General features: G+C 42.3%; 1 protein-coding gene across 4 annotated transcripts in view; it reads left to right on the top strand.

Annotated features, from left to right (window-relative positions):
* The window catches only part of LOC110491650 (potassium voltage-gated channel subfamily C member 1), a 77,548-nt gene that overhangs the window by 26,340 nt on the left and 25,789 nt on the right, over positions 1–25,419 (top strand). Inside the window, exons 3-5 of one of the 4 annotated variants that reach the window (XR_005036480.1) lie at positions 9,901–10,876; positions 15,473–15,676; positions 17,713–20,941. Coding sequence is in view for 3 of the 4 variants with exons in the window: in XM_036946537.1 (XP_036802432.1) it covers positions 9,901–10,876; positions 15,473–15,676; positions 17,713–17,897 (1,365 nt within the window). In the remaining variant the exon portion in view is untranslated. Of the gene's footprint in view, positions 1–9,900; positions 10,877–15,472; positions 15,677–17,712; positions 21,109–25,419 lie in introns of those variants that run through there. The other 3 variants (XM_021565255.2, XM_036946537.1, XM_036946538.1) reach the window with 3 other exon arrangements.

Below are 25,419 nucleotides of genomic sequence, written 5' to 3'. Positions count from 1 at the left end.
GGCAGGCCCTGGTAATACTGTAATGATAAAGCTCTTCTGGATTGTGCCGCAGTAAACACTGCCACTAGGGTCCCGTTAAAAAAGCACCACACGAGCTGCATGCAAAACGCCTAACGGCTATGGGCTCTTGCCTATTTCTCCTCAGTCTCTCTGAGTATGTCACTTACCTTCATTCATTTACTCCTTAGTTCATTCATTCACTCTTTCTGTCTCTTTCTCCCTCTCTCGGGGTCACTCACTCCTTCATCATTCTTGGCTTGAATATTTTGTCACCCTCTCTCTTGACTGGGGAAATGGTTGACTTCTCCATTTAGCTTTTTTTCCCCTCCCTCCCAGTCTCTCTCTCACCCACCCTTTATTTTCTTCCTTACAGCCATTTGCCCCCTCGCTTCCTTCCATCCCCACACAATCTCATCTCTCTCATAAACTCCCTTGAACACTTTCTCTTTTTCATTGTCCATTTCTCATTTCTCTCTCTCTCTTTCTCTCTCTCTCTCTGTCACTCTCTCTCTCTCTCTCTCTCTCTCTCTCTCTCTCTCGCTCTCTTTCTCTCTCTCTTTCTCTCTCTCTCTCTAGCTCTCTCTCATTCTCTTTCTCTGTATCTCCCTCTCTCTCTCTAGCTCTTTGTCTCTCTCTGTTTTGAATTTATGTTGATGCTCTTTCTCAATCTAATTGCAGAGAGACCCTATTGAGGCTTGAAGGTCATTGGACTAGGTACATGCACTGTATATAACATGTTATTCCCACAGAGAACCTTAGATCATAGTATACTAACTCACTGTGCTCTCTCAATGTCCGTCCAAAGATTGCTGTGTGTGTCCATATGGACTTTCTGTGCTGTCCAGAATCCTCCACCCCCACTCCTTTCCTCCACTCTATCAAGGGGATGCCTTGGTCCATGTCATTATGATGCAGTAAAGAGAGGGATGAGGAGAGAAGAAAAAGAGAGAGGGATGAGGCAGACAACAGAGAGAAAGAGCCCCTGGAGATAAATAAGTGTGAAGTGCTACTCCACCTTTCATATCCCCTCCCTCCCTCCCTCCCTCCCTCCCTCCCTCCCTCCCTCCTTTTCTACTAGACACACACATGCTCACATGCTCACATGCACACACACGCACGCACGCACACACACACACACACACACACACACACACACACACACACACCTGCATTCATAAAGACTTGATGAATAGCTTGAAGTACAGTACATTTCATTAGCGGTCAAGCCACGTGAGTATTTCAATGTGATCTGGTGTACAGAGCTACATTTTATTCAGTGAGGAAATGAGGCATTGCTAATGTGTACTATCACTACGGTATGAGCGTTATAGCTGATACAGCTACTACTGTGACGGTGTCTTGCGCCACATTTTTCAAAACGACTGGTAAAAGCGCTGCTTTAACCCTTTTTTAAATCCCACCTTCGTTTATATGACTTGCAGTATACTGTGGGGTCTAACTTTACCGTAAACACGTTCAGGTTGCTGCGTAGTATACCAACCTTTGAAATATTCTGCTGTATTTATTGTGGTTGTGGTTAAAGATTTGTTCAAGGCACACTTTACTACTATTGGATTTATGTATTGTAGTAGACCCCTTTACCTTTTAAACAATTGCAGTGTAGGCTATGCGGGAAATTGGTCAACGATTGTTGGTAAAAGATAGGTATTTGAAAAAAAAAATCTCTTTCCCTCTGTAACGTTCGTCGTCCTCGTCTGAGGAGGAGTAGGAGAGATCGGACCAATATTTAGCGTGGTACGTGTCCATGTTCACATTTATCAACCAGAGAACACTAAACAAAATGACAACGGCGAATGAAACGAAATAGTTCTGTAAGGTGACATACACTAAACAGAAAACAACTACCCACAAATCAAGTGAGAAAAACAGGCTACCTAAATATGGTTCTCAATCAGAGACAACGATTGACAGCTGCCTCTGATTGAGAACCATACCAGGCCAAACACATAGAAAACCAAAACTAGAACACATAGAATGCCCACCCCAACTCACGCCCTGACCAACCTAAACAAGAAACATAACAAAGGAACTAAGGTCAGGACGTGACACCCTATTTCTCTCTTTTCCTGTCTTCCCTGGTGTTGAATGTTGTATTTTTACCACTATGGTCTGCCAGTTAGTATCCATTATTTTTTTTATTTTTTTTTTACCTTAGCCTGGACTAATGCCTAGCCTATCCTAGCCTAGCCCTGCACATGCCTAGGCTAACTTACCCCTGCGCTAGGCCTGGTTGAATAACTAGCCTAGCCCTGGACCAATGTCTAGCCTCAGCTATGCTAGCCCTGCACTAACGCCTATCTTTATACTAGCCTAGCCTAACCCAACACTAACGCGTCCTGCACGGCTTAAGTGGTACAGGCGCGAGAGAAGGTTCCGATCGTCCGGCCTTGTCCTCTGGTAACGCATCCATTTATCTTGTGTGTTTTGCTCCTGGTTTTATCCTTTGTTGTCCTCTATTCCATGTATATCCTCTTAACCCCCCTCTCATGTTCTCCTGTCCTTGTTACATCAACTGGTCCCCCCCCCGCTCCCTCCTTTTTGTCTGCCCCCCTCTGTCTCCCCACCTGTGCAACCTACATAAAATGTTTCTGTGTTAGGCTCTTTTTGGCGGTGTGTGTGTAGCCAAGTGTACTGTGTGCATGTGTGTGTATGAGAGAGATAAGTTGAGAGAGACAGAAAGAGACAAACAAACCGAGAAGGAAAATGCCTCTCAGGCAAGGCTTGTATAGCGTGATGGTAAATCTACTGTGTAATGTTTTTCCAATGTACATGATTATGATGATGACCGTAAAGTGCTATGAGTAACACTACTTCTAGTGGTATTGCTAACAACCATCATCATCACCATCCTCATCGGCATCGTCGTCATCGCCATCGCCGTCATCATTGTCATCCCCATCATCTCCACCGTCATCATCTCAGAACCCGAATCGCGTTTCTAGTCCAACTAGAAGAAAGTCTTGCCTCCACCGTCGTCACCACCACCAACGCCATTGGATGGAAACACTCTGCTCTGCTCAGTACCACCACGGTGTGTACTGTCCTCAGCCAATGAGAGAGCGCTGTGTGCAGGTCCCTGGTTCCTCATAGTTCCATGGGATGGGGGTGGCGGGTGGAGATGATTGAGGAATACAGCTCTCCGTACGTGTGTGTGCTCGTGTTTGTGTGTGTTAATGTGTGTGTGTGTGTTTATTTGTGTGTGTGTGTGTGTTTGTTTGTGTGTGTGTGTGTGTGTGTGTATGTATGTGTTTATGCATGTTATAGAGGAGGGGGAGCACTGCAGCAATCTGGAAAAGGTAGGTCAGACAGAGTGGAGAGAAACATGGCAGAGGAGAAAGGAGGGAGAGAAAGGAAGATAAGAAGATTGGAGAGAAATGGGGGATGAGAAAAGAGGGGGAAGAACAGAAGGTACATAAGGTAGAGAGGCCAGGACATGGGGCGTCAGACAGACGTAGAGACAGAGACGTGAAGAGAGACTTGGAAGGGACAAAGAGCCAAAAGACTATTGTTGCTTGGGTCCCATCCTGAATGAATTGGTGTGTTCAGTGTTACCCATCCCTGACTTCTCTTTCACAGGCTCTGTAAAATTCAAGAAGAAAAGGAAGCATTGTATTTTAGATCCCCACTCAGACGTAGAAACAATACGCACATTTCTCTCCATTCATATGGTCTGCCTATATGGTCATCCATAATTACTGTTGTGCCAATCAAATGCAGCGATACTGGCATATCCTTTAAGTGTATGTATATTTTTTTAAATGTTTTATGGCTTTCCAAGAAGGTCACTCGCTACTGTGAGATGCTACTGCTTTTCAGCTAATCTCTGCTATACAGAACATAACTTAAGTTCCTTTTCTTCAGATTTTCTCTACAGATATAGATATGTATCTTCTGATTCTAAATGTGGATTGATTTGAGTTCAGTGAAAGAATTTGTAGCCCTATAAAATGTCATTTTGCCCTCATGGGGGGAATGTTATTCATATTTTTTCATAATTTCGTAATTAATCAACATTATTTAAAATAGACAACCTAAAATCCAGTGTTTCTATGTCAAGCTTCATACAAAAAAAACAAAAAAAGAATGATCACATTTGAATACTTTCCGAATGTATGCCAACAAAATATACCGCCTCAGTGAGTAAGTGAGGAAAAAGAGAGGACGGCGAAGAAAATAAAGAGACTCTCTTTTCCCAAAACTGAGTCACCATCTCGTTATAAGAAGCGGTCTGGGCAGATTGAATATCTCAGTGCCGGGATGCTTTAATAACTTTGCCCGTTTGTTCTTTGTTTTTGCTCTCTGTCCAAGAAATGAGTCCCGGAGGACAGAGAGAGTTTTGGAAAAGAAATGAGCTAGGCTGTAGTTCTGTTTGTAGATAGGGGTATTCTCCTGAGGCAGAGAGAAAGGGAGGCAGTGTCCAAACAGCAATTGAAGTACACTAATGACACTCAGTGCTTTTTAGTGTATCCCATTGCTTTCTTGTCAGTGGTGTATAGGATGTCATTTTGTCAAAATGGTCAGGAGATTCCATCTTATTTAGGCTCGCGGCTAATGTTTAACTCCCATCCCCAAACTGAAAGGCAGACCATCCCCAAACTGAAAGACAGACACACCATTTACCAGATGCTTTTAAAATCGAATCAAATCACATTGAGTGCATGCATTTCTTGTAAACGTAAGTGATCACTGTGGGAATTGAACTCATGACCTTGGTCACACGCTCACCAACTGAGCCACACAGGATCACAAGGACCACTCTAACCAGATATGGTTTATTGCAGAAATGCAAGAAGTATACAAACAGACAATCATAACATATGCTAGGCTAGTGGGTACAGCAAATGACAGATTATACAAAGACCCTAAAAGACACATATTGATTGTTTTAACAGCTTTCTTATTAGAATAATTTAGAATGGTCTTAATGTACTGTTTGAATTCCTTATAGAAAATGAATTTACATTTATGAATATGACTTTTTTTCCATTGGCACAATTAGAAATCATGAGGTAAAATTGTTTTTCTTTATCCTTATTATAGTTAAGGAAACCGAGCAACACATTCTCCTATAAAAAAAATTAAAAAGTAATCAAGAATATTGACAATTATAAAACGATTAATATCTATCCATAATTTCTTTACATAGAGACAATGCTAAAATAAATGCAAAACTGTTTCTGGATGCTGAACACAAAAAGTACAGTTAATGTTAAAGTCTTTGTTGAGTTTCTTCAGGTAATGATTCACTTGGTAATACTTATGGATCATTCTGAAAGAGACCTCTTTGACCTTGTTAACAAGCAGGTATTTTGTGTGGTAATAACCAGACTTTGTTTCCAACAGATATTATTGACAAATGTATTCCAGTAAATTGTGACAAGGAATGGATACAATATCCCTTTGAAATAAAGCACGTATACAGTAGGTCTGTTGTTCTGAGGGAGCAAGGAGAAACACAGTTTTCCTATTGGAGAGTCAACTGGATGAAGCGAGGCTAGGTCAAGAAGGTGAGGTCTGGTTACACCTCTAAACAACGTAAGAGTTCCAGATGGAATAGCATCAAAGACTATGGCGAACGTTCTATGAAAATCTGATCATTTTGTAGGAATCTTATCAATGTTATAGTTACAAAGTAACATACAATTGAAGACACCAAAACAGGAGAAGATATAATGAGGGATGAAATTCAAAATGTGTAGCACAATTTATCTTAAAATTATTATTCAAAGTAGGAAAATCAAACAATTGAGACCACCATATTCATGTGTTCACAACAACAGATTTCCTAATATAATGTGTACAATTTTTCCAGATGAAGTTTGAAAGCATCTGGTCAACCGCTTTACCTATTTTGTTGTCAAGATGTAGGGACTGGGCTGGAGACATTTTCAGCTTTAGAAAGCAATACTCAACCTTTCAAGGATAAATCCCTCTGCAACCAATGGTTCAACATCTTTTAGTTTTTTTCAATAAATTATATGAAATTTAATGAGCATCTTTCCTGTCGATCCTTAGATATGGTAATCCCAAGGTATGTGACTTTTACTTGACTGGATTATTGCATATAGAGGGTATCACACAGTCTTTAATAGCAAACAATTCACACTTATTAAGGTTTAGGTAAAGACCAGATGCTTTGGATTTTTTTTTTATCACATTGACTGCTCTAGGAATCTGGTCAGCATCTTTCAAAAAGAGGGTGGTGTCATCTGCAAGCTGAGTTATGATAATATCTCTGTCAGCAATAGAGATCCCTTTTATATTGCTGGATTTAACAAAACTTGTAAGAAGTTGGGTTGCAAGCAGAAAGAGGTAAGGCGAAACGGGGCAACCTTGCCTAATTCCTCTTTTCAAATCAAATCTAGAAGTGCCATGATTTAACGTAATGGAGATGTTCCCATTCATATCAAGAGTTTTAATAGTACTACAAAATAATTCCCCAAAACCAAATTTCTCAAGGGAGAGAAATAGAAACTCATGTTCCACTGTATCCAAGGCTTTATAAAAGTCTAAGAAGACAATAAAACTATCTTCGAAGATTAGATCAGAATAGTCAATAAGGTCTAACACTAGTCGGATACTATTAGATATATGTCTATTCCTCATGAAGCCAGATTAGGTCTCTTCTATAATTTTGTTCAACACTGCCTTCATTCTCTTTGCAAATATAGAGGCTAGTATTTTGTAGTCGTTATTGAGCAGACAGACAGGACGCCAACCAGATATGGTTACATGGCTATGGGTTTAGACTGAATGTTGTCATTTAGTTACAGGGCAACCCATAAAACATTTGCGGAATTAGTTCACACAATTAATAGAGTTCGAAACTAAGTCTGGCAGTTTGGATATCTCAAATGAGCACTTCAAGAGGATAATATTCAGTTTGACGCCTTGTTGAATTTTGATTGATATGAAGCCTCTGGCTGATTGCCCTCCTGTTGTGCTGTCGGAATTGATCAATGGTTAATACACAAGTACCAGGTTTTATACTTGATATTTAGTCAGGTGTCATTCTCACAATGCTTTATACCAGCGTTTACCTAACTCGGTCCTCGGGACCCCCAAGGGGTGAACGTTTTGTTTTTCTGCCGTAGCACTACACAGCTGATTATTATAATCAACTAATCATCAAGCTTTGAATCAGCTGTGTAGTGCTAGGGCAAAAACCCAAACGTACACCCCTTGGAGTCCAGAGGACCGGGTTTTGAAAACCCTGTTTATACAGTAGCACAATAATAGTGGTAGTTTAAGGAATACAGTATGGTGTTAGGTTCTGAACAAATGGAGAAACAACTCCAAACGGACGGCTAGAAAAAGCTCGAACCAAGTTTATTCAACCCGTTGGATGCTTTAGTTGTGAACACACTTTGCATATGATCTAACAGGCATTTATTTGTCATGATGAGGTTAGAGGTATGACTTCTCAGAACTGTCCATCTGTTTCCCAAAACTGCATAAATGTTGCCCTGTTGTCTTTGCGGTCGAGCGGTCTGGAAGCAGTTCCACTTCATCCTGTCACTTCTCCATGATAATAAACAAGTGACCATATGTTCACCTTACTCAACAGACTTTGGACATACAGTGAATTCGGAAAATATTCAGACACCTTGACCTTTTCCATTTTTTTCCCCATTACAGCCTTATTCTGAAATTGATTACATCGTTTTTTCCCCTCATCAATCTACACCCAATTCTCAATAATGACAAAGAAAAAAAATGGTTTTTAGAAATTTCTGCAAATGTATAAAAAGAACCTGCAATATCACATTTACACAAGTATTCAGACTCTTTACTCAGGACTTTGTTGAATCATCTTTGGCAGTAATTACAGCCTTGAGTCTTCTTGGGTATGACGCTACAAGCTTGGAACACCTGTATTTGGGGAGTTTCTCCCATTCTTGCAGATCCTCTCAAGCTCTGTCAGGTTGAATGGGAAGCGTCGCTGCACAGCTATTTTTACGTCTCCCCAGAGATGTTTGATCGGGTTCAAGTCCGGGCTCTGGCTGGGCCACTCAAGGACATTCAGAGACCTGTCCCTAAGCCACTCCTGTGTTGTCTTGGCTGTGTGCATAGGGTTGTTGTTCTGTTGGAAGGTGAACCTTCGCCCCCAGTCTGAGGTCCTGAATGCTTTGGAGCAGATTTTCATCAAGGATCTCTCTGTACTTTGCTCCGTTCATCTTTCCCTCAATTCTGACTAGTCTCCCAGTCTCTGCCGCTGAAAAACATCCCAGAGCATGATGCTGCCATCACCATGCTTCACCATAGGGATGGTGCCAGGTTTCCTCCAGATGTGACGCTTGGCATTCAGGCCAAAGACTTCAATATTGGTTTCATCAGACCAGAGAATCTTGTTCCTCATGGTCTGAGAGTCCTTTAGGTGCTTTTTGGCAAACTCCAAGCAGGGCTGTCATGTGCCTTTTACTGAGGCGTGGCTTCCGTCTGCAGAGATGGTTGTCCTTCTGTATTGAATGCAGATTGATGAGGAAAAACATTAATTTAATTCATTTTAGAGTAAGGCTGTAATGTAACAAAATGTGGAAAACGTCAAGGGGTCTGAATACTTTCCGAAGGCACTGTACGTTGTGTTCACTTTTTCTCTTACAATACAATTCCATACACAAAGTTCCTCTTCACCATTAATTGACACATAACATATACTGTATATTCATTATGCATTATCACTAAGGTCTAATATAGTAACATGTGAAAGTATATTTTAGGTTAGAACCCAACAATTACTATCAAGTGTGTTAATTGGAGGATGATAATGTCTTAGCAATATTGTTTCTTGCAAGTAACTTTGCATTCACAGAACTTTTGAAAAGTAGGGGGTTAATTGCATTACTTAATGGTGAGTATTGGCTTCCGGTTACTGTTACCTTGCGCTGGACTGTAATGGATTATGTTGAGGATAAAATAGAGTGCCATCTCAAGCACTTTAGGCTTTAGGGATTTCCACTGTATGATTAATATAGTAGTTGTAAGGGTCCAAATGTTTGTAGATACATAATGTACAATAGAGCTGTCAGTCCTTTTACTTTGTGTATAATACTTTGACATAGGTGCAAATTGTAATTTCCACAACATTACACATTTTCAAATAATCCGACTGGCTAGTTATTGGAGCATCAAGTTGGGACCACATTTCATCATGCTGGGCCACAAACAGGCTCAATGCCACATGTTTCAGACCCTTTATGTTGAACATTCAGTATGAGGGAGTGAGCACATGCCCCATCCAGATTTTGAAACCTATTCAGTGCACTCTGAGATACATGCATATTTATAATTCATCAGCTTTTACCGTTTACGACTTTCTTTTTCCCCATCACTTTCTTTTGTGTCTTATCTGTCTTTATTTTCTTGCCCTTTTCTTTGTGTCGGGGCTGCTCCAATGAGACAGTAGTACTCTGTATTCTCATTCCAGCCTTTCCTACATTCTCTAGGTTTATGACGTGTGGCTCCCGGTTTTCTATTTTTTTCCACCACTTCTCCTTGGACTGTCATTGCCGATGACCGTTGCGGCCTTTTTGATAAGTGTCAGATAGAGTATCCCTCAGTGCTTGGTCCAGTTTGACCCTGCAGTCACCCTCCAGGTCAACAATTATCCCATTTAGGTGTCTAGTCAGGTTTAATCATCTGGGCTCATGATCTCATCTGACTGAGTAATGCCCTGCAGTGTCCTGTAGGGGCTGACTAACTGTTGAGCAACACACCATCTGTTTTTCTAGCTATGTTGTTTGTATATGACTGTAACTCTTCTCTCCTTCCTCTCTCTTTTCTCCCTTACTGTCCCTCTATCTTCAACTCTTTCTCTTTGCCTTCTGTCTTCCTGCCTTCCCCCTCCTCTCTCTGGTTCTTTCTGTTCCTCTCCTCCAGTACTGCGCATTCCTCTCCCTTCTGTTCATCCTCATCTCCATCTCCACCTTCTGCATGGAGACGCACGAGGCCTTCAACACCATCTACAACAAGACGGAGAACGTGACGGAGGGAAACGTGACGCGCGAGGTGATTGTCTATGAGGTGGTGACCGACAGCTGGCTTACGTACGTGGAGGGCATGTGCGTCATCTGGTTCACCATTGAGGTGATGGCACGCGTGGTCTTCTGCCCGGACAAGGTCGAGTTCTTCAGGAGCACCCTCAACATCATCGACTTCATTGCCATCATGCCTTTCTACCTGGAGGTGGGGCTGAGCGGCCTGTCCTCCAAAGCCGCCAAGGACGTGTTGGGCTTCCTGCGCGTGGTCCGTTTCGTTCGCATCCTGCGTATCTTCAAGCTGACCCGCCACTTTGTGGGGCTTCGCGTCCTGGGCCACACGCTCCGTGCCAGCACCAACGAGTTCCTCCTGCTCATCATCTTCCTCGCTCTCGGAGTACTCATCTTCGCCACCATGATCTACTACGCCGAGCGCATCGGCGCCGACCCTGATGACCCTACGGCTGCCAAACACACAAACTTCAAGAATATCCCCATTGGTTTCTGGTGGGCCGTGGTCACCATGACCACTCTGGGCTACGGGGACATGTACCCCGAAACGTGGTCGGGGATGCTGGTGGGTGCGCTGTGCGCCCTGGCAGGGGTGCTGACCATCGCCATGCCTGTGCCCGTCATCGTCAACAACTTTGGCATGTACTACTCACTGGCCATGGCCAAGCAGAAGCTTCCCAAAAAGAAGGGCAAGCACATCCCCCGGCCCACCATGCCGGGCTCGCCCAACTACTGCAAGCCTGACGCTCTCGCTATGGCCACCGCCTCGCCCCATAGGATCCTGGGTAATGTACTCGGCGAGGTGATCGGGTCTGGAGGCTTCGACTGCCCCCTTGCTCAAGAGGAGATCATAGAAATCAACCGAGGTGAGACATTTCTGTTTTCATTCTTCAGTACCATATTTTAAGAGGCAGACTGCAAGTTAACAAACTGGCTTCGACCTTGACTTGTAAAATCTGCAGGAGTTCATCAACACAACATGGAGCTTTGCTGAGCATCTGGGCATTCTACCACTAGCCTCCCCAAGGGCGTAGAACACAAACTACTCCGTCAAAATATTGTATTTTTGGCAAAGAGGTTGTGAAACTGCACAGTTTAGCATCAACAGATAGGCAATCAAATTTGGAACAGGGATTTGCACAGTAAGTGGAGGATTCTGGTCTGTATAAGATTTAGGAATCCGAATGTTATCTGACAGCTAGTTACAGGCACTCAGTAATCTCAGTAATAGTACAGTCCTGCAGATCCATGAGGTGTGGGGTGTGAGTTGGGGTTTAGAGTGCCTATGTCCCTGATAGGGATAGATTGGGGGCGGGAGGGGGTGTGGGGGGTGGCTGATTCTGAATCTGCCCTTGAGAGATGGCTAGCCCATCAGAACTTATGGGTAATTTATAATCAACTGGTGAGTCCACATTTGCCGAGAGGCCTCCATCTGCCCGCGTAGAACAAACACAGTACATAAAAAATGTACCCATTTGGATCTGTTTGCAACAGACCAATGTGCTAACGATTGGTTGAATGTTTAAGATTACACTAGTATGTAATGCTTTTTTCCTTTGGCATGGTTATATACAGTGGCAACTTTACCATGTAAATCTTGGTGGAGCAACAATAAATAAATGTGGAATGCATGCCAGTAAAGCCAGTACACAACACAACACTAAACAATACATTAATGGCACTATAACGGTGCCAAACGGTGCCCACAAACTATTCGGGCCTACATAAAGCTCTCCCAACAGCAGTCCCAACATCTTACCAATGCTACACCTGGCTATCAGCGGAGCCTTGTCTGGCAGTGAAACAATTCATTCAGCCTCATTTACTGCCTTTTAAAAAACATAGCTGATATGGCTGACTTGCTTAAACAAATGTGGTTTCTAATGACAATTGAGATGTACAGACTATGGCATAAGGGGACGACAAGCGGATAGGAGACAATCTGTAATTTCGGTTAAGACTATGAGCAAGCTAGGATCGACGCAACTTTAGTCAATATAACTATTTGTTTAGCACTTTTGAAATGTACAGCGACAGAATTCAGAACATTGGCCGTTTTTACAGTGTTCTCCGTGTACACCAAGTCAGAACCATAGGATAAATTAAGGGGGCATATAAGCAGACAATGAGAGCTCTTATAATATTCAATGATTACATTTCTCTAAAACAGGTTATAGGCTACAGTAGAACAGTCAGAAAAGTAGGTGAAATTAAGAGGCGTAAATTGACCAAATTATTAGGGTGAGACACATGGGCTACTAACATCTTACTACACAACATACACTTAGTATTACTTTCTTAGCCACAGGATACATATCTCCCTGGAATATTACATAATTTATGAAGCTGCATACAATACATTTTGGACTCATACATTGTTGTGCTCGGCTAACTTGAACAGGAAGGTGGTGTGGGGGTCCTCCGAGTTAACAGTTGTTTTGAGCACGGCACAAATCATGCTTCATTGACAGCATGGCCATGTTGAATGTTTATCATTTTAAACTTGGAAAAGAGCCCCTTGATCCCAGATTCGGGACCACACAGCCACTGTCACTGATTCCTTCCAAACCACTCCTTGAATTTGCGATTTCCAACTTGTTGTGTAATGTTAATGTCCAATGGCCATGAGCACCGATACGTTATCTATAATTTCTCTTCAGTATTTCTCGTCATATGACAAGGATTAAAAAGGATTTGCCAGTAGATTGTCGACTTGATTCATGATGATGACTGCTATCCTAAGATTGTGAAAGTATGATGTTGACATGATCAGTCCAATCAAAACTACTGTACACCCCCCATCCCCCAAAAATATATAACATTTTCCTTTAAAAAAATGTGGGGCTCAAAACAGGTGTGACGGGATGTCCACTGGTTGTATATCACCTAATATAAACCCAACATCCACATACGACAATAGATCACATGTGTTTTGTAGCCCTTGAGAAATCATTCGTGAGTCAGCAATAATAGTATATTATTGCATAAGCGCCTGTAGTACCCCACCACTCTCTTACTGTCTTTCACGGTCTCTTTTGTTAAGAATTTTGTTGTAGGTTGTTAGTAGGTTGTTGAGCAGGAACTCATCTGAGATCAGATTTGACAGCTGTGTCTGAGGCAGTGGAGGCTGCTGAGGGGAAGGCAGCTCATAATAATGGCTGGAGCGAATGGAATGGCATCAAACACACAAACACATTAATATCACCCATTCTGCTCCAAGAGCCTGTCCTTCCCAATTAATGTGCCACCAACCTCCTGTGGTCTGAGGATACAGTGCCTTCAGAAAGTATTCAGACCTCTTTACTTTTTCCACATTTTGTTAAGTTACAACCTTATTCTAAAATGGATTAAATACCTTAAATACCTTAAATATCTACTCTCAATACCCCACAATGACCAAGCAAAAACAGGTTGTTAGAAATTGTTGCAAATGTATTACAAATTAAAAACAGAAATGCCTTTTTTACATACGTATAATGACCCTTTGCTATGAGACTGACCATTGAGCTCAGGTGCAACTTGTTTCCATTGATCATCCTTGAGATGTTTCTACAACTTGGAGTCCACCTAAATTCAATTGTTTGGACATGATTTGGAAAGGCACACACCTGTCTATATAAGGTCCCACGGTTGACAGTGCATGTCAGAGCAAAAACCAAGCCATGAGGTCGAAGAAATTTTTCGTAGGATTGTGTCGAGGCACAGATCTGGGGAAGGGTACCACAAACTTTCTGCAGCATTGAAGATCCCCAAGAACACAGTGGCCTCCATCATTCTTAAATGGAAGAAGTTTGGAAACACCAGGACTCCTCCTAGAGCTGGCCGCCCGGCCAAACTGAGCAATCGGGGGAGAAGGGCATTGGTCAGGGAGGTGACCAAGACCCCAATGGTCACTGGCAGAGCTCCAGAGTTCCTCTGTGGAGATGGGAGAACCTTACAGAAGGACAACCATCTCTGCAGCACTCCACCAATCAGGCCTTAATGGTACAGTGGCCAGACAGAAGCCACTCCTCAGAAAAACGCACACAACAGCCTGTTTGGAGTTTGCCGAAAGGCACCCAAAGACTCTCAGACCATGAGAAACAAGATTCTTTGGTCTGATGAAACCAAGATTCTACACTTTGGCCTGAACGCCAAGTCTCAAGTCTGGAGGAAACCTGCCACCTTCCCTACGGTGAAGCACGTTGGTGGCAGCATCATGCTCCAGAGCGCTCAGGACCTCAGACTGGGGCGAAGGTTCCCTTTCCAACAAGACAATGACCCTTAGCACACAGCCAAGACAACGCAGGAGTGGCTTCAGGGACAAGTCTCTGAATGTCCTTGAGTGGCCCTGCCAGAGCTCGGACTTGAACCCGATTGAACATCTATGGAGAGACCTGAAAATAGCTGTACAGCAATGCTCCCCATCCAACCTGACAGAGCTTGAGAGGATCTGCAGAGAAGAATGGGAGAAACTCCCCAAATACAAGTATGCCAAGCTTGTAGCATCATACCCAAAAAGACCCAAGGCTATAATTGCTGCCAAAGGTGCTTCAACAAAGTACTGAGTAAAGGGTCTGAATACTTATGTAAATGTGATATTACAGTTTATTTATTTTTTATACATTTTGAAAATGTTTATTAAAATGCATCAGCTCACACCCTCGACCCCACCTCCTATATAACCATGTCCAGTTTTTAGTTTACCATGCTGTCTAGCTAAGCCAGTATAGGCATGCACTTTGACACGTTAGTCATTGTCATTTACATATCGTAGTCAAATCAAATGTTTTTCGTCGCATGCTCTGTAAACAACAGGTGGCGGGCTATGAGGGAAATTATTACTTACGAGCCCTTCCCAACAATGGGGAGAGAGAAGAAAAATGAATAATTGAAAAATAATAACACAATGAATAAATACACAACACACTATTTTACTGAATCTGTCTTTGCTTATGCATCTCGTGTATCTCATCTGCAGTATTAAATTGTGATCAGTTTACATGCAGTAACCCCACCCCCCCACCCTCATTCCTTTGGCTATTTTCTTATATACCTTTTTCCAGTGATGGGAGACTGGGGATTCATGATTTCTGTATCGTCGGGCCAAGGTGCCATGCCAAAACCTTCGATATAGCAGCCAATCAAAGTCCCTCAGCTTGCAACCGCAAGCTCTCTGATTGGGCCAGTTGAATCATCAAGTCTGCAACTCCTTCCCTCAAACTATGTTCCAATGTCCGTACTAACATATTGCGGAGAATGAAGCAATGTAATGGGCATGCATCCTAAGTGGTATGCTAGTGTGGATGTGGAAACACGGTCCAGTTTGGCCTCAGTCTCCCATCACAACCTTCCTCCTCTACTATCCAGATACCTCACTTCTCTCCTCCTCTCCTCTTCCTTCATTCCTTCTCCTTCACTCTCTGCTTCTCCCTTGCTCTGCTTCTGGCCCCCCTTTCCCTGTCTCCTTCTTTTCCCGAAAGATTCCAAGCAGAACGGCGACGCGGCCACTGCTGCCCTGGCGAACGAGGACTGCCCTACTATCGACCAGGTGCTGAGCCCGGACGAGCGGAGTCCCGCGGGGCGAGGGGGCACCGGAGTAACCCGGGAACGCTACCAGCAGGACCGCGCTTGCTTCCTGCTCAACACCAGGGAATTCCGCGCCACAGATGGGAATGTGCGGAAAGGTACGTCACTCCCACAGGGGACAAAACCGTAATCACATACACCACATAGGTCAACAGAGCTACACACAAGATGCCATAAGGCACAAGCACTGATACAGATAAACAAATTCTCTGCATATAGAAGATGCTAATAGGGCAGGTGCACGGGGGACAAATACGTACACATGTGATGTATACATGATCAAATACAGCATATATGGGAACTGATTTATGGTTAGTTACTGAGAACACGCAGACAGACACATGCAACGGCCAAGAGCATTGTAGGAAGAGCACTGTTTGTGTGACAGAGAGGTTCCAAACACTAGTTTCTGACAGGACACAACAACACCCCCGTACAACATCTTTACTCTTCTGCTCTTCTTTGCTCTGGCCTCTATGTTTCCACCTCGTCACCTTCATGCTGTGACACTTCCATCACACTTGGTATCACCTTTCTTTCTTCCTGTCTGTATTTTCTGTCCCTCTCTCTTTCATTCACTGCCTCAAATTGTCATCCTCCATTTTCTCCTTTGTAATTCTCATCCTCTCTCACGCTCATGGCTTCTCTCTCTTTCTCTGTCTCTTGTACATAGACAGTTGACCATGCATTAATTGACCTCTCGTCACTTCTGTTTCTTTCTCTCTCTCTCCCTCCCTCCCTCCCTCTCTCTCTCTCCTGCCTCCCCTCCTCCCCCTTGTTTGGCTGACTCCCACTTGATGCCCTGTCCCCCCACCCCCTTTCCTTGTCCCCCATCTTTGATTCCATATCCCCATTCTTTTCCCTCCTCGTTTCCTTTCCTCTTCGAAACATGCCTTATTTACACCCGCTTACCCCATGTATTCTCTTGTTCTGATTCTGAAACGCAATACCTCGATCCATTTCTTTACGGCTGCAACAAACCTTTTTTACCACCTACAACCACCACCACCAAACCTGCACCAAACACTTCTCCTTTACACTCCTCCCAAACTCTCAACGCCACTTTTGACGCTAAACTAGAGGCCGCAGGCTTGGCAGCCAGCCCAGACTCCCCTTTGGCTGATGAATGGTATAAGCTGGAAGGGTCTCTCCTACAGCAGGACCTCAATGCAAACTCCACCTCTTCCTGGATCAAACCATAGGGCCAAGAGGTAACACCTTAAAACCACGGGGACCTCGAAATGATACCCTGTTAGCTGTACCATATTATTTTTTGGACCTAATCCGTCAGCCAAACATTTTAGGTTCTCTCAACTCCATGACATTGCATGTTGGCAGTTGACACTGAAACATAGCACCCACAGACACACTTGAACACAGAACACACTCACACTCTCACATACAGTACACTATGCATGACTGCAAATCACAACTAGTACCCACTGTGTTCACTGTGCTGTGTCTGTACAGTATGTTAGGTAAAGTTGAAGTATCTCCCATAAATTGCCCTCTGTGTTAGTGTAGGTAAGTTCAAATAATGAAATCAACCCTTACAGAAAATCACATGATTACACGTCTGTAGTTTCATGTTATCACATGTTTCTATACATATTGTCACCTGTTATCACATTAACTTCGCAGCAGATCACATGTGATCACATGAAAACGTGTTCACGTGAGAATGTGTGTAATGTCATGTGTTCTTTCCGTAAGGGAATAGATAGGTAGGGGAACAACAGCACCAAGCTATTGAGCTAATGGTAAAACTGTGATTTTTATATCAAGGCCCAATTGCATTGTATTGCTCAGAGTACCATCCAATCCATTATTCAGAATAACCTGATCTTTCTTTTCCCATATCATGAAATAAGAGGATCTACGTGTTTTCCATATATAATGTATAGTGTAAGATACTGTGTGTGTGTGTGTGTGCGCGTGTGCGCGTGTGTGTGTGCGTGTGCGTGTGTGTGTGTGTGTGCACCAGGCTGTGTATTTGAGAGACTGCGGCCAGAGTGCGATTGTGTGTGCCGCGTGCGGCCGGTGCACTGAAGTAGCCCGGTAACACTTGAGGACTATCAGGAACGGCGGGTCACGTGTTGTCTGATCTGCTCTGTGTTGCTGTCTCTCTCTTCAGGTTGTGTCATATCACGCGTTTGTATGTGGGCTTTTTCATTCTTACACGTTACACTGTGTCTCTGTCCGACTCTCAATGCCGCCCGAGTGTTGTGTTTGTGTTGTTGTCGTGTGTGGCTTTTACTGTGTTCTTTTTTCTGTCACTGGTGCCCTCTCTACCTCACTGACATTCACCCTGACAGATAGCAAAAGACACATCGTCTATGCACCGGAGCGAAATTTCCCATCTCACAGATTTCTATCATGATATGATATGTACATATTCTAGCTATATTTAGGGCTTACATAATGGATGATTTTGAATGCGATGTTGTACAGCGGCCATCTTTGGGTCAAAGGTCAGTGGGGTCAGCGGAGCCTCCATGGTCACGGGAATAGTACCTTACGATACATGCCGTGGCGGGAACAACATTTTCAGCCATATCATCATATGGCTCTCCTCAACATTGTACAGTCCTCACATTGACAGACAAATGCGACAAACTAACATCCATGCAATGCTGATTGACGAAAATGTGTATCTTAAGTGTGTCGTGTTTCGAAAACACTATTCCCTAGACCTCAAAATGTGTGCTTTCAGTGCCTAGTGTAGTTAAAAAGGTCAGACGGGACTTCTTGGCTGTACTGTAGTGACCTGAGTGCACTCTGTCCCCATAGGTTAACCCTTTGAAGAACCCTTTTTGGTTCCAGGTAGAACCCTTTCCACAGATGGTTGTACATGGAATCCAAAAGTGTTCCCCTTTGGGGACAGCCGAAGAACCCTTTTGGAACCCTTTTTTTCTAAGAGTGTAGTTAGCTGCATTTGTACAGTTAACTGCACTTGGTGAATGAAAGAAACACCGAAATACTGACTCACTGACTGATGCCGACTTCACACTGCCAGACAGACACTATGACAGACTGATTGACCGACAACTGGCTACATGCCATCTAAGGTAAGCGAGCCTTGAGCTGTTGAACTCCTCTCTTGGAAGCCCCGGACTGCTTCGGTGTTGTGTGTTTTCAACGGTTCTTTTTTGTGCATAAAACCTCAACTCAATTCCGCAAATCCCTCTTTAAAACCAAAACGGAGGCCATTTTAAGCAGGAAGCCAGAAGCACTAGAGGTTTCATAGGATGACATTCGGTGTTTACTGAATGAATCCTCCTCTCGTTATCACGGTACAAGCGTTTGGTGGGGGGAAAGCTATAAACCTTTAACTCCCAGAACATTTAACGATATTTGTGCCAATTCTACATGCCAACCTTCAGCTCTCAGCATTGCTGAAAATATTGGTATCAGTAGGGGGACTCGAGGATCACAGAAACTTGACTTCCCTCTGTAACCTGAAACGTGTAACATTTGATAGTAACGGAATAACGTTGCATCCGTGTGAAGCTGAACTAAAAATAGAATACCTCCGAGCAGCATTGCCATTCAATCTCATATTGACCAAAAATCTAATTGAATGCCAAGTGGATAGGAATAAGGTGAAGAAACCCAAAGGGAACACTGTAAAATCACCGGAGGTTTGATGGCCATAATTGCCCCAGCTGAAAGTAATAATGGCTTAACGATGTGTTCCCTTTTTTTGTTTTAAAGTGGGATTCCCTATTGTGCTCTCAAACTGGTGTTGTGTGCTTTTCCCACAGTCTCGTTCTTAGATCTCTGTATGTGCAGTCCTTAAGTTATTTCTGTAGTATTTTAAGTCTCCCTACAAGATAAGTGTCCGTTTGACCTCCTTCGCCCGAAATGCAATATGCAGGGTTCAAAAAAGGTCAAAGGGTCAATTACCTCTTTGATTGCTCACTCGCAGTCATTCCCTTTCCCCCTCAATACTGTCCTCTCATCTGTTCTTTTTTTCTTATTTTTCTTATTTTTTCTTTCTTTCTCTTTACCCTCTCCCTCACTCTCTGTGTATGTTTCTGTGTCTATGGCCATGTTCAAAATCTCTCTTGCCTAACTACTTACTAAAACTGCACACTGTATACTAATCGTACTACATACAGTACTGTTTAGACATGCTGTCAAAAACGAATGCAGTAAGCAACAGCTATCAACATATTAGGCTCATCCATACTGAGAAGAGGTCTTCTAATGTGCAACCTCGCTTGTTCCCCACCACGCGTTCATTTCGGTACAGCGCGTCCCCTTATCGAATGATCAACTGTTGTCGAAAGTGGTCTGAAAAGCTGATTCTCTTCCACAGTAGTGTGCATTGAACGCTACTAAAATCTAGTAGCTAGATGAAAAGTTGATGTGAGTGGTACATCCTGGCATTCAGGGCATACTACATTTTTGAAATTTCACATACTATAAAATGTCCTATTTTCGGATACCCAAATAGCCTAATATTTAGAATGCAAGAATGGATATTTAGACATGGCCTATATGTGTGTGTATTAATATGTGTTTTGTGTATGTGTATTGTTTTGTGTGTCTCTCTTTGAGATTTCTGTTCATCTTAATTTCTCTAGATTCTATTAGTTGATTTTGTTGTGTATGTTTAATGTCTGTTTGTCAAGGACCATTGTCAATCAGAGTTCCCTCTGTAACCTGAAACGTGTAACATTTAATAGTAACGGGATACCATGGCATCCGTGTGAAGCTGATTTGAGTCATTTGAGTCTGTTTCCGTTGTTTCCGTGTCAAGTGTGTAATGTTGTCAGTTACTTTGTCTCTACATGTCTCTCTCTACATGTCTCTCTACATGTTGGTGTGCTTTGTAGTCTGTTTGTCTTTAGTCAGACTGTCTATCTACCTTTCCTCCTTTCAATCTTCCCATCACCTATGCTTATTTTTAATAATTGGGATCATTATATTAAATTAAATGCATAAATGAATAATACATATGTATTTTTATTTGAAAAAATAAAAAAAATAAAAATAATACAACAAATATTTTAACAAGTTACATCCACAGTGTGGATTTGATTGTATTTCAGTCTTAATTTCAATTGAAATGAATTAAGTAATCAAAAAACCTTTGACCTTCAGAAAATACATTTACAATAAGGTTACATTTAGGCACCATTGACTTATTGCATAAACATTTGTCTTAAACTAAATCAAAAAATGTTCTTTGGAAAAGAAAAGCTGTCAAATCATTTGCATACAGGAAAATCTGGTCATAATGGACACAGTGGATGGATGGGTAAGAGACACATTCAATACCATGTGTAGGTCCAACGGCTAATATGGGCACAATCAGAATGTGGACAAGATCAGGACAAAGGACACGTTAGCACCAGGTATAAACAGGGATTTTCTCTCTTTTACTCTTTTTACTCTCTTTTTTTCTCTTCTCTTGGATGCCTGTTTTGGAGAGAATAGATTGTTGATTGATACAGTATGTTGCAGTGTAGTGGAACATTTTGATAATAGTTGAAACTTTGAGCTGGTGAAAGATTCTGCATATTCTAACTAAGGATCTTTTTTTTTTTACTATTATATACATTGTAGAATAATAGTGAAAACATCAAAACTATGAAATAACACATATGAAATCATGTAGTAACCAAAAAAGTGTTAAACAAATCAAAATATATTTTATATTTGCGATTCTTCAAATAGCCACCCTTTGCCTTGATGACAGCTTTGCACACTCTTAGCATTCTCTCAACCAACTTCATGAGGCAGTCACCTGGAATGCATTTCGTTTAACAGGTGTGCCTTCTTAAAAGTTCATTTGTGGAATTTCTTTCCTTAATGTGTTTGAGCCAATCAGTTGTGTTGTGACAAGGTGGGTGGGTGGGGTGGGGGGAGGTTATACAGAAGATGGTATTTTACCAAATTGGCTAAGTCCATATTATGGCAAGAACAGCTCAAATAAGCAAAGATAAACAACCGTCCATCATTACTTTAAGACATGAAGGTCAGTCAATACGGAACATTTCAAGAACTTAGAAAGTTTCTTCAAGTGCAGTCGCAAAAACCATCAAGCGCTATGATGAAACTGGCTCTCATGAGGACCGCCACAGGAAAGGAAGACCCAGAGTTACCTCTGGTGCAGAGGATAAGCTCATTAGAGTTACCAGCTTCAGACATTGCAGCCCAATAAATGCTTCACAGAGTTCAAGTAACAGACACATCTCAACATCAGCTGTTCAGAGGAGACTGCGTGAATCAAGCCTAAATTGGTCGAATTGCTGCAAAGAAACCACTACTAAAGAACACCAATAATAAGAAGAGACTTGCTTGGGCTAAGAAACACGAGCAATGGACATTAGACCGGTGGAAATCTGTCCTTTGGTCTGGAGTCCAAATGTGAGATTTTTGGTTCTAACCGCCGTGTCTTTGTGAGACGCGGTGTGGGTGAAAGGATGATCTCCGCATGTGTGGTTCCCACCGTGAAGCATGGAGGAGGAGGTATGATGGTGCTTTGTTGGTGACACTGTCTGTGATTTATTTAGAATTGAAGGTACACTTAATCAGCATGGCTAACACAGCATTCTGCAGCGATACGCCATCCCATCTGGTTTGGGCTTAGTGGGACTATCATTTGTTTTTCAACAGGACAATGACCCAACACACCTCCAGGCTGTGTAAGGGCTATTTTTACAAAGAAGGAGCGTGATGGAGTGCTGCATCAGATGACCTGCCCTCCACAATCCCCCGACCTAAACCCAAATGAGATGGTTTGGAATGAGTCGGACCACAGAGTGAAGGAAAAGCAGCCAACAAGTGCTCAACATATGTGACTGACCAGCTCAAATCGGTCTTCTATAGCAACTTTTGAAATTGTTTTTTTTTTTAAACGTTGGATAAAAGTAGAGACTCAGAGCTACAAAATGGTATATCATACACTGCATTTTTGAGTAACAATGGGAAAGTAATTTTGTTTTGAACGTTGATAAACTTGTAAACTCACTTTTGAGAAAAGGGCCTTTGAAAGTTTTGGTACCTGCTGGAGAGCTCTCTTTAGTCTACACCCATTCAGCATTGCTCACACCCTCTTAAGCTAGCTCCACCCATCTCTTTAAGGATTCACATGTGAGGTCATGTGCTAAACAGTGAGTAGTGTAGTAAAGATTATGACTAGAAGTGGTGGTAGCCTACAATAAGGAACAATTCCAGGTAAACAGAAAGTGTCCAGATAAAAATATGTTATAAATATTAGACACACTTGTCTAAATTGATGGGTCCTGTGAAGAAATGCTATTACCCCCAGCCACATCCAGCGGTGGAAAAAGTACAAAATTGTCATACTTGAGTAAAAGTATAAATCATTTCAAATTCCTTATATTAAACCAGATGGCACAATTATTATTATTTTTTACATTTTTTTTATTGACTTATAGCTAGGGGCACAATGTACTTAAGTATCAAAAGTAAAAATATAAACCGTTTCAAATTCCTTAATATTAAGCAAACCAGATTTTATTGACGGATAGCCAGGGGCACACTCCAACGCTCAGACATATTTTTCACAAACGAAGCATTTGTGTTTAGTGACTCTGCCAGATCAGAGGCAGTAGGGATGACCAGGGATGTTCTCTTGATAAGTGTGTGAATTGAACAATTTTCCTGTCAAAATGTAAGAGTACTTTTGGGTGTCAAGGAAAATGTATGGAGTAATGTATGACTGTGGTCAAGTAAAAGTTGCCAAAAATATAAATAGTAAAGTAATGTACAGATACTTTAAAAAAAATACTTATTTAGTTCTTTAAAGTATTTTTACTGAAGTACTTTACACCACTGCCCAAATGCCTTCACACCAGTACATTAGCATACTTTTTTATACTGTTACACATGCACTTATCACACAGTATTCCATACATAGGTTAAGGCCATGCAACCTGAGTTGAAACCTGAGTGAGGTGCAAATGTACAGTACATAAACAGATGCATGCGCCATATATGTATGTGATGGACACTTGATACGGTCACATGATATAGTTGTGGTATGTCACAAAATCATGTCATGACCACACATATCAATATTAATTTTATAAATCAATATTTTGCTAAACCTTGCTAAGTGGATGGTGCAGAAGGTGTAAACTGTACAGCCAATTGGTTACTTGCATAGTTGCAATATCAGAAATAGATACTGTATATTTTATTTATATTGACACTATGTACAAGAACAATATCAATAACGATATCAGTGATAGATGAGGTCGTTATATACATACAATCAGGGGTAAAGTGGCTGAGCAACAGGATAAAAAAAAATTAGTAGCAGCAACGTATGGCGTGTGTGTTAGTAGAGAGTCGTGAATAGAGGCACTGCAGATAGTTGGGATGACTGGTCCGTCCAAACCATGCATGAACAAGGGAATCTATATTCGGAGTGCCTGTTTCTGTCCTGCCCTTGACTTTGGTGCAGGGCATGTGATAGCCTCTTCGTCGCAAAACTCCCTGATCTTGTCTAAGAGATAGTTTGTCTAGCTTTGTCCAGTCCAGGTGGTGCTTGGACAGGCAGACCATCTATGGGAGGTAGGATGTCAGCGTTGCGCAGCAGCTGAAAACCTTGTCCCGACAGTCCGGACGCTCCTTGGCGACAACACCAGGCTCCAGAGCATCGAAGCTGTAAAGCAGGGAATAACAACAACAACAAAATCAGGAGACATTACAACATCACTTCACCTTCCAAGTTTACATAAGAAAAACCTCATACAATGAAAATGATTTTTTACCTGAAATTCTGGCAATGCTTGATCTGTGGCAGCGGCCTGAAGTACGGAGTCAAGTGTTGTTGCCAGCCATAGCTTTCCACCAGCACCGTACCATCCTCCAGTCAAACCAGCTGTGGGATGTTGACCCCTGTCACAGTGCTGTCCTTCACAACATCGGCAATCTCAGACAGTGTTCACTCTGGTCTTTCTGAAGCGCTGCTTGATGAGGCCGAAGCACTTGGTGTGGCCTGTGATCAGGAAGTGAAGGTCCAGATTTTGGTGGAGCTTGTGCATGGTGACACCAGGTACAATACCAGAACACAAACTTGTTCTTGTTTTGACCTCTGCAGTTATCACAATTCAGGTCCACATGTGTTTTCCCAACTCCGTAGTTGGTGAAGAAATGGTGCATGTAGTTGATGACTGCGCTGCTGCCTTTGCTTGCTTGGGCCAGCTTTCTTTTTGATGACTGTATGACTGGTGGATTAGAGTCAGGCGTTTTCTACTGATTGATGCTGAAAGACAAATTCCAGATACAAATATTTTAGAATTATTATACAATAGATGCGAAGTGGCATTCTGAGAACATCACTACACACAGTTCATGCAGGTAATGTTAGCTACTGTAGCTAGCCATCTGACGTCTGCTGGCTAACTTACAGCAAGCTTTAACTAGCAATACAAACCGATTGTCATAGTTAGCTTTAGTTAACCAATAAGTTCAATGTTAGCTAGTTAGCTAGCTAACAGCAACCATTAGCTGGCAATGAAAACAACTTTCTGACAATATTAGAAACTTATAATATCTGAATCTGTAGCTAGATTCTTACCTGTATACATGGATGAACGCTTCACGGCAGACTGCAATCCCTTTCTATAAGACATCCTGTGTTGTTTCCGTTTAGTTTGCACAGCTTATTTGGCCCGTTGTGTTCCACTGATTTCAAAACGTGTTATTTTCAGAGTGAGAGAGAGTCAGCATTGCATGGCACGATCGTCAGCCAGAAATCACAACTTTTTCCCACTGACTTTTGTTGATAGCGCCTGATAAATTCAGGGCAGCAATTGAGAGTATACTCTATACTCTACTACTCTATTGAGAGTAGTAG

Source organism: Oncorhynchus mykiss, chromosome 16 (genome assembly GCF_013265735.2).
Source record: "Oncorhynchus mykiss isolate Arlee chromosome 16, USDA_OmykA_1.1, whole genome shotgun sequence".
NCBI classification, from domain to species: Eukaryota; Metazoa; Chordata; class Actinopteri; order Salmoniformes; family Salmonidae; genus Oncorhynchus; species Oncorhynchus mykiss.
The sequence above is the reverse complement of the archived record's forward strand: the minus strand, read 5'-3'. Positions and strand labels throughout refer to the sequence as shown.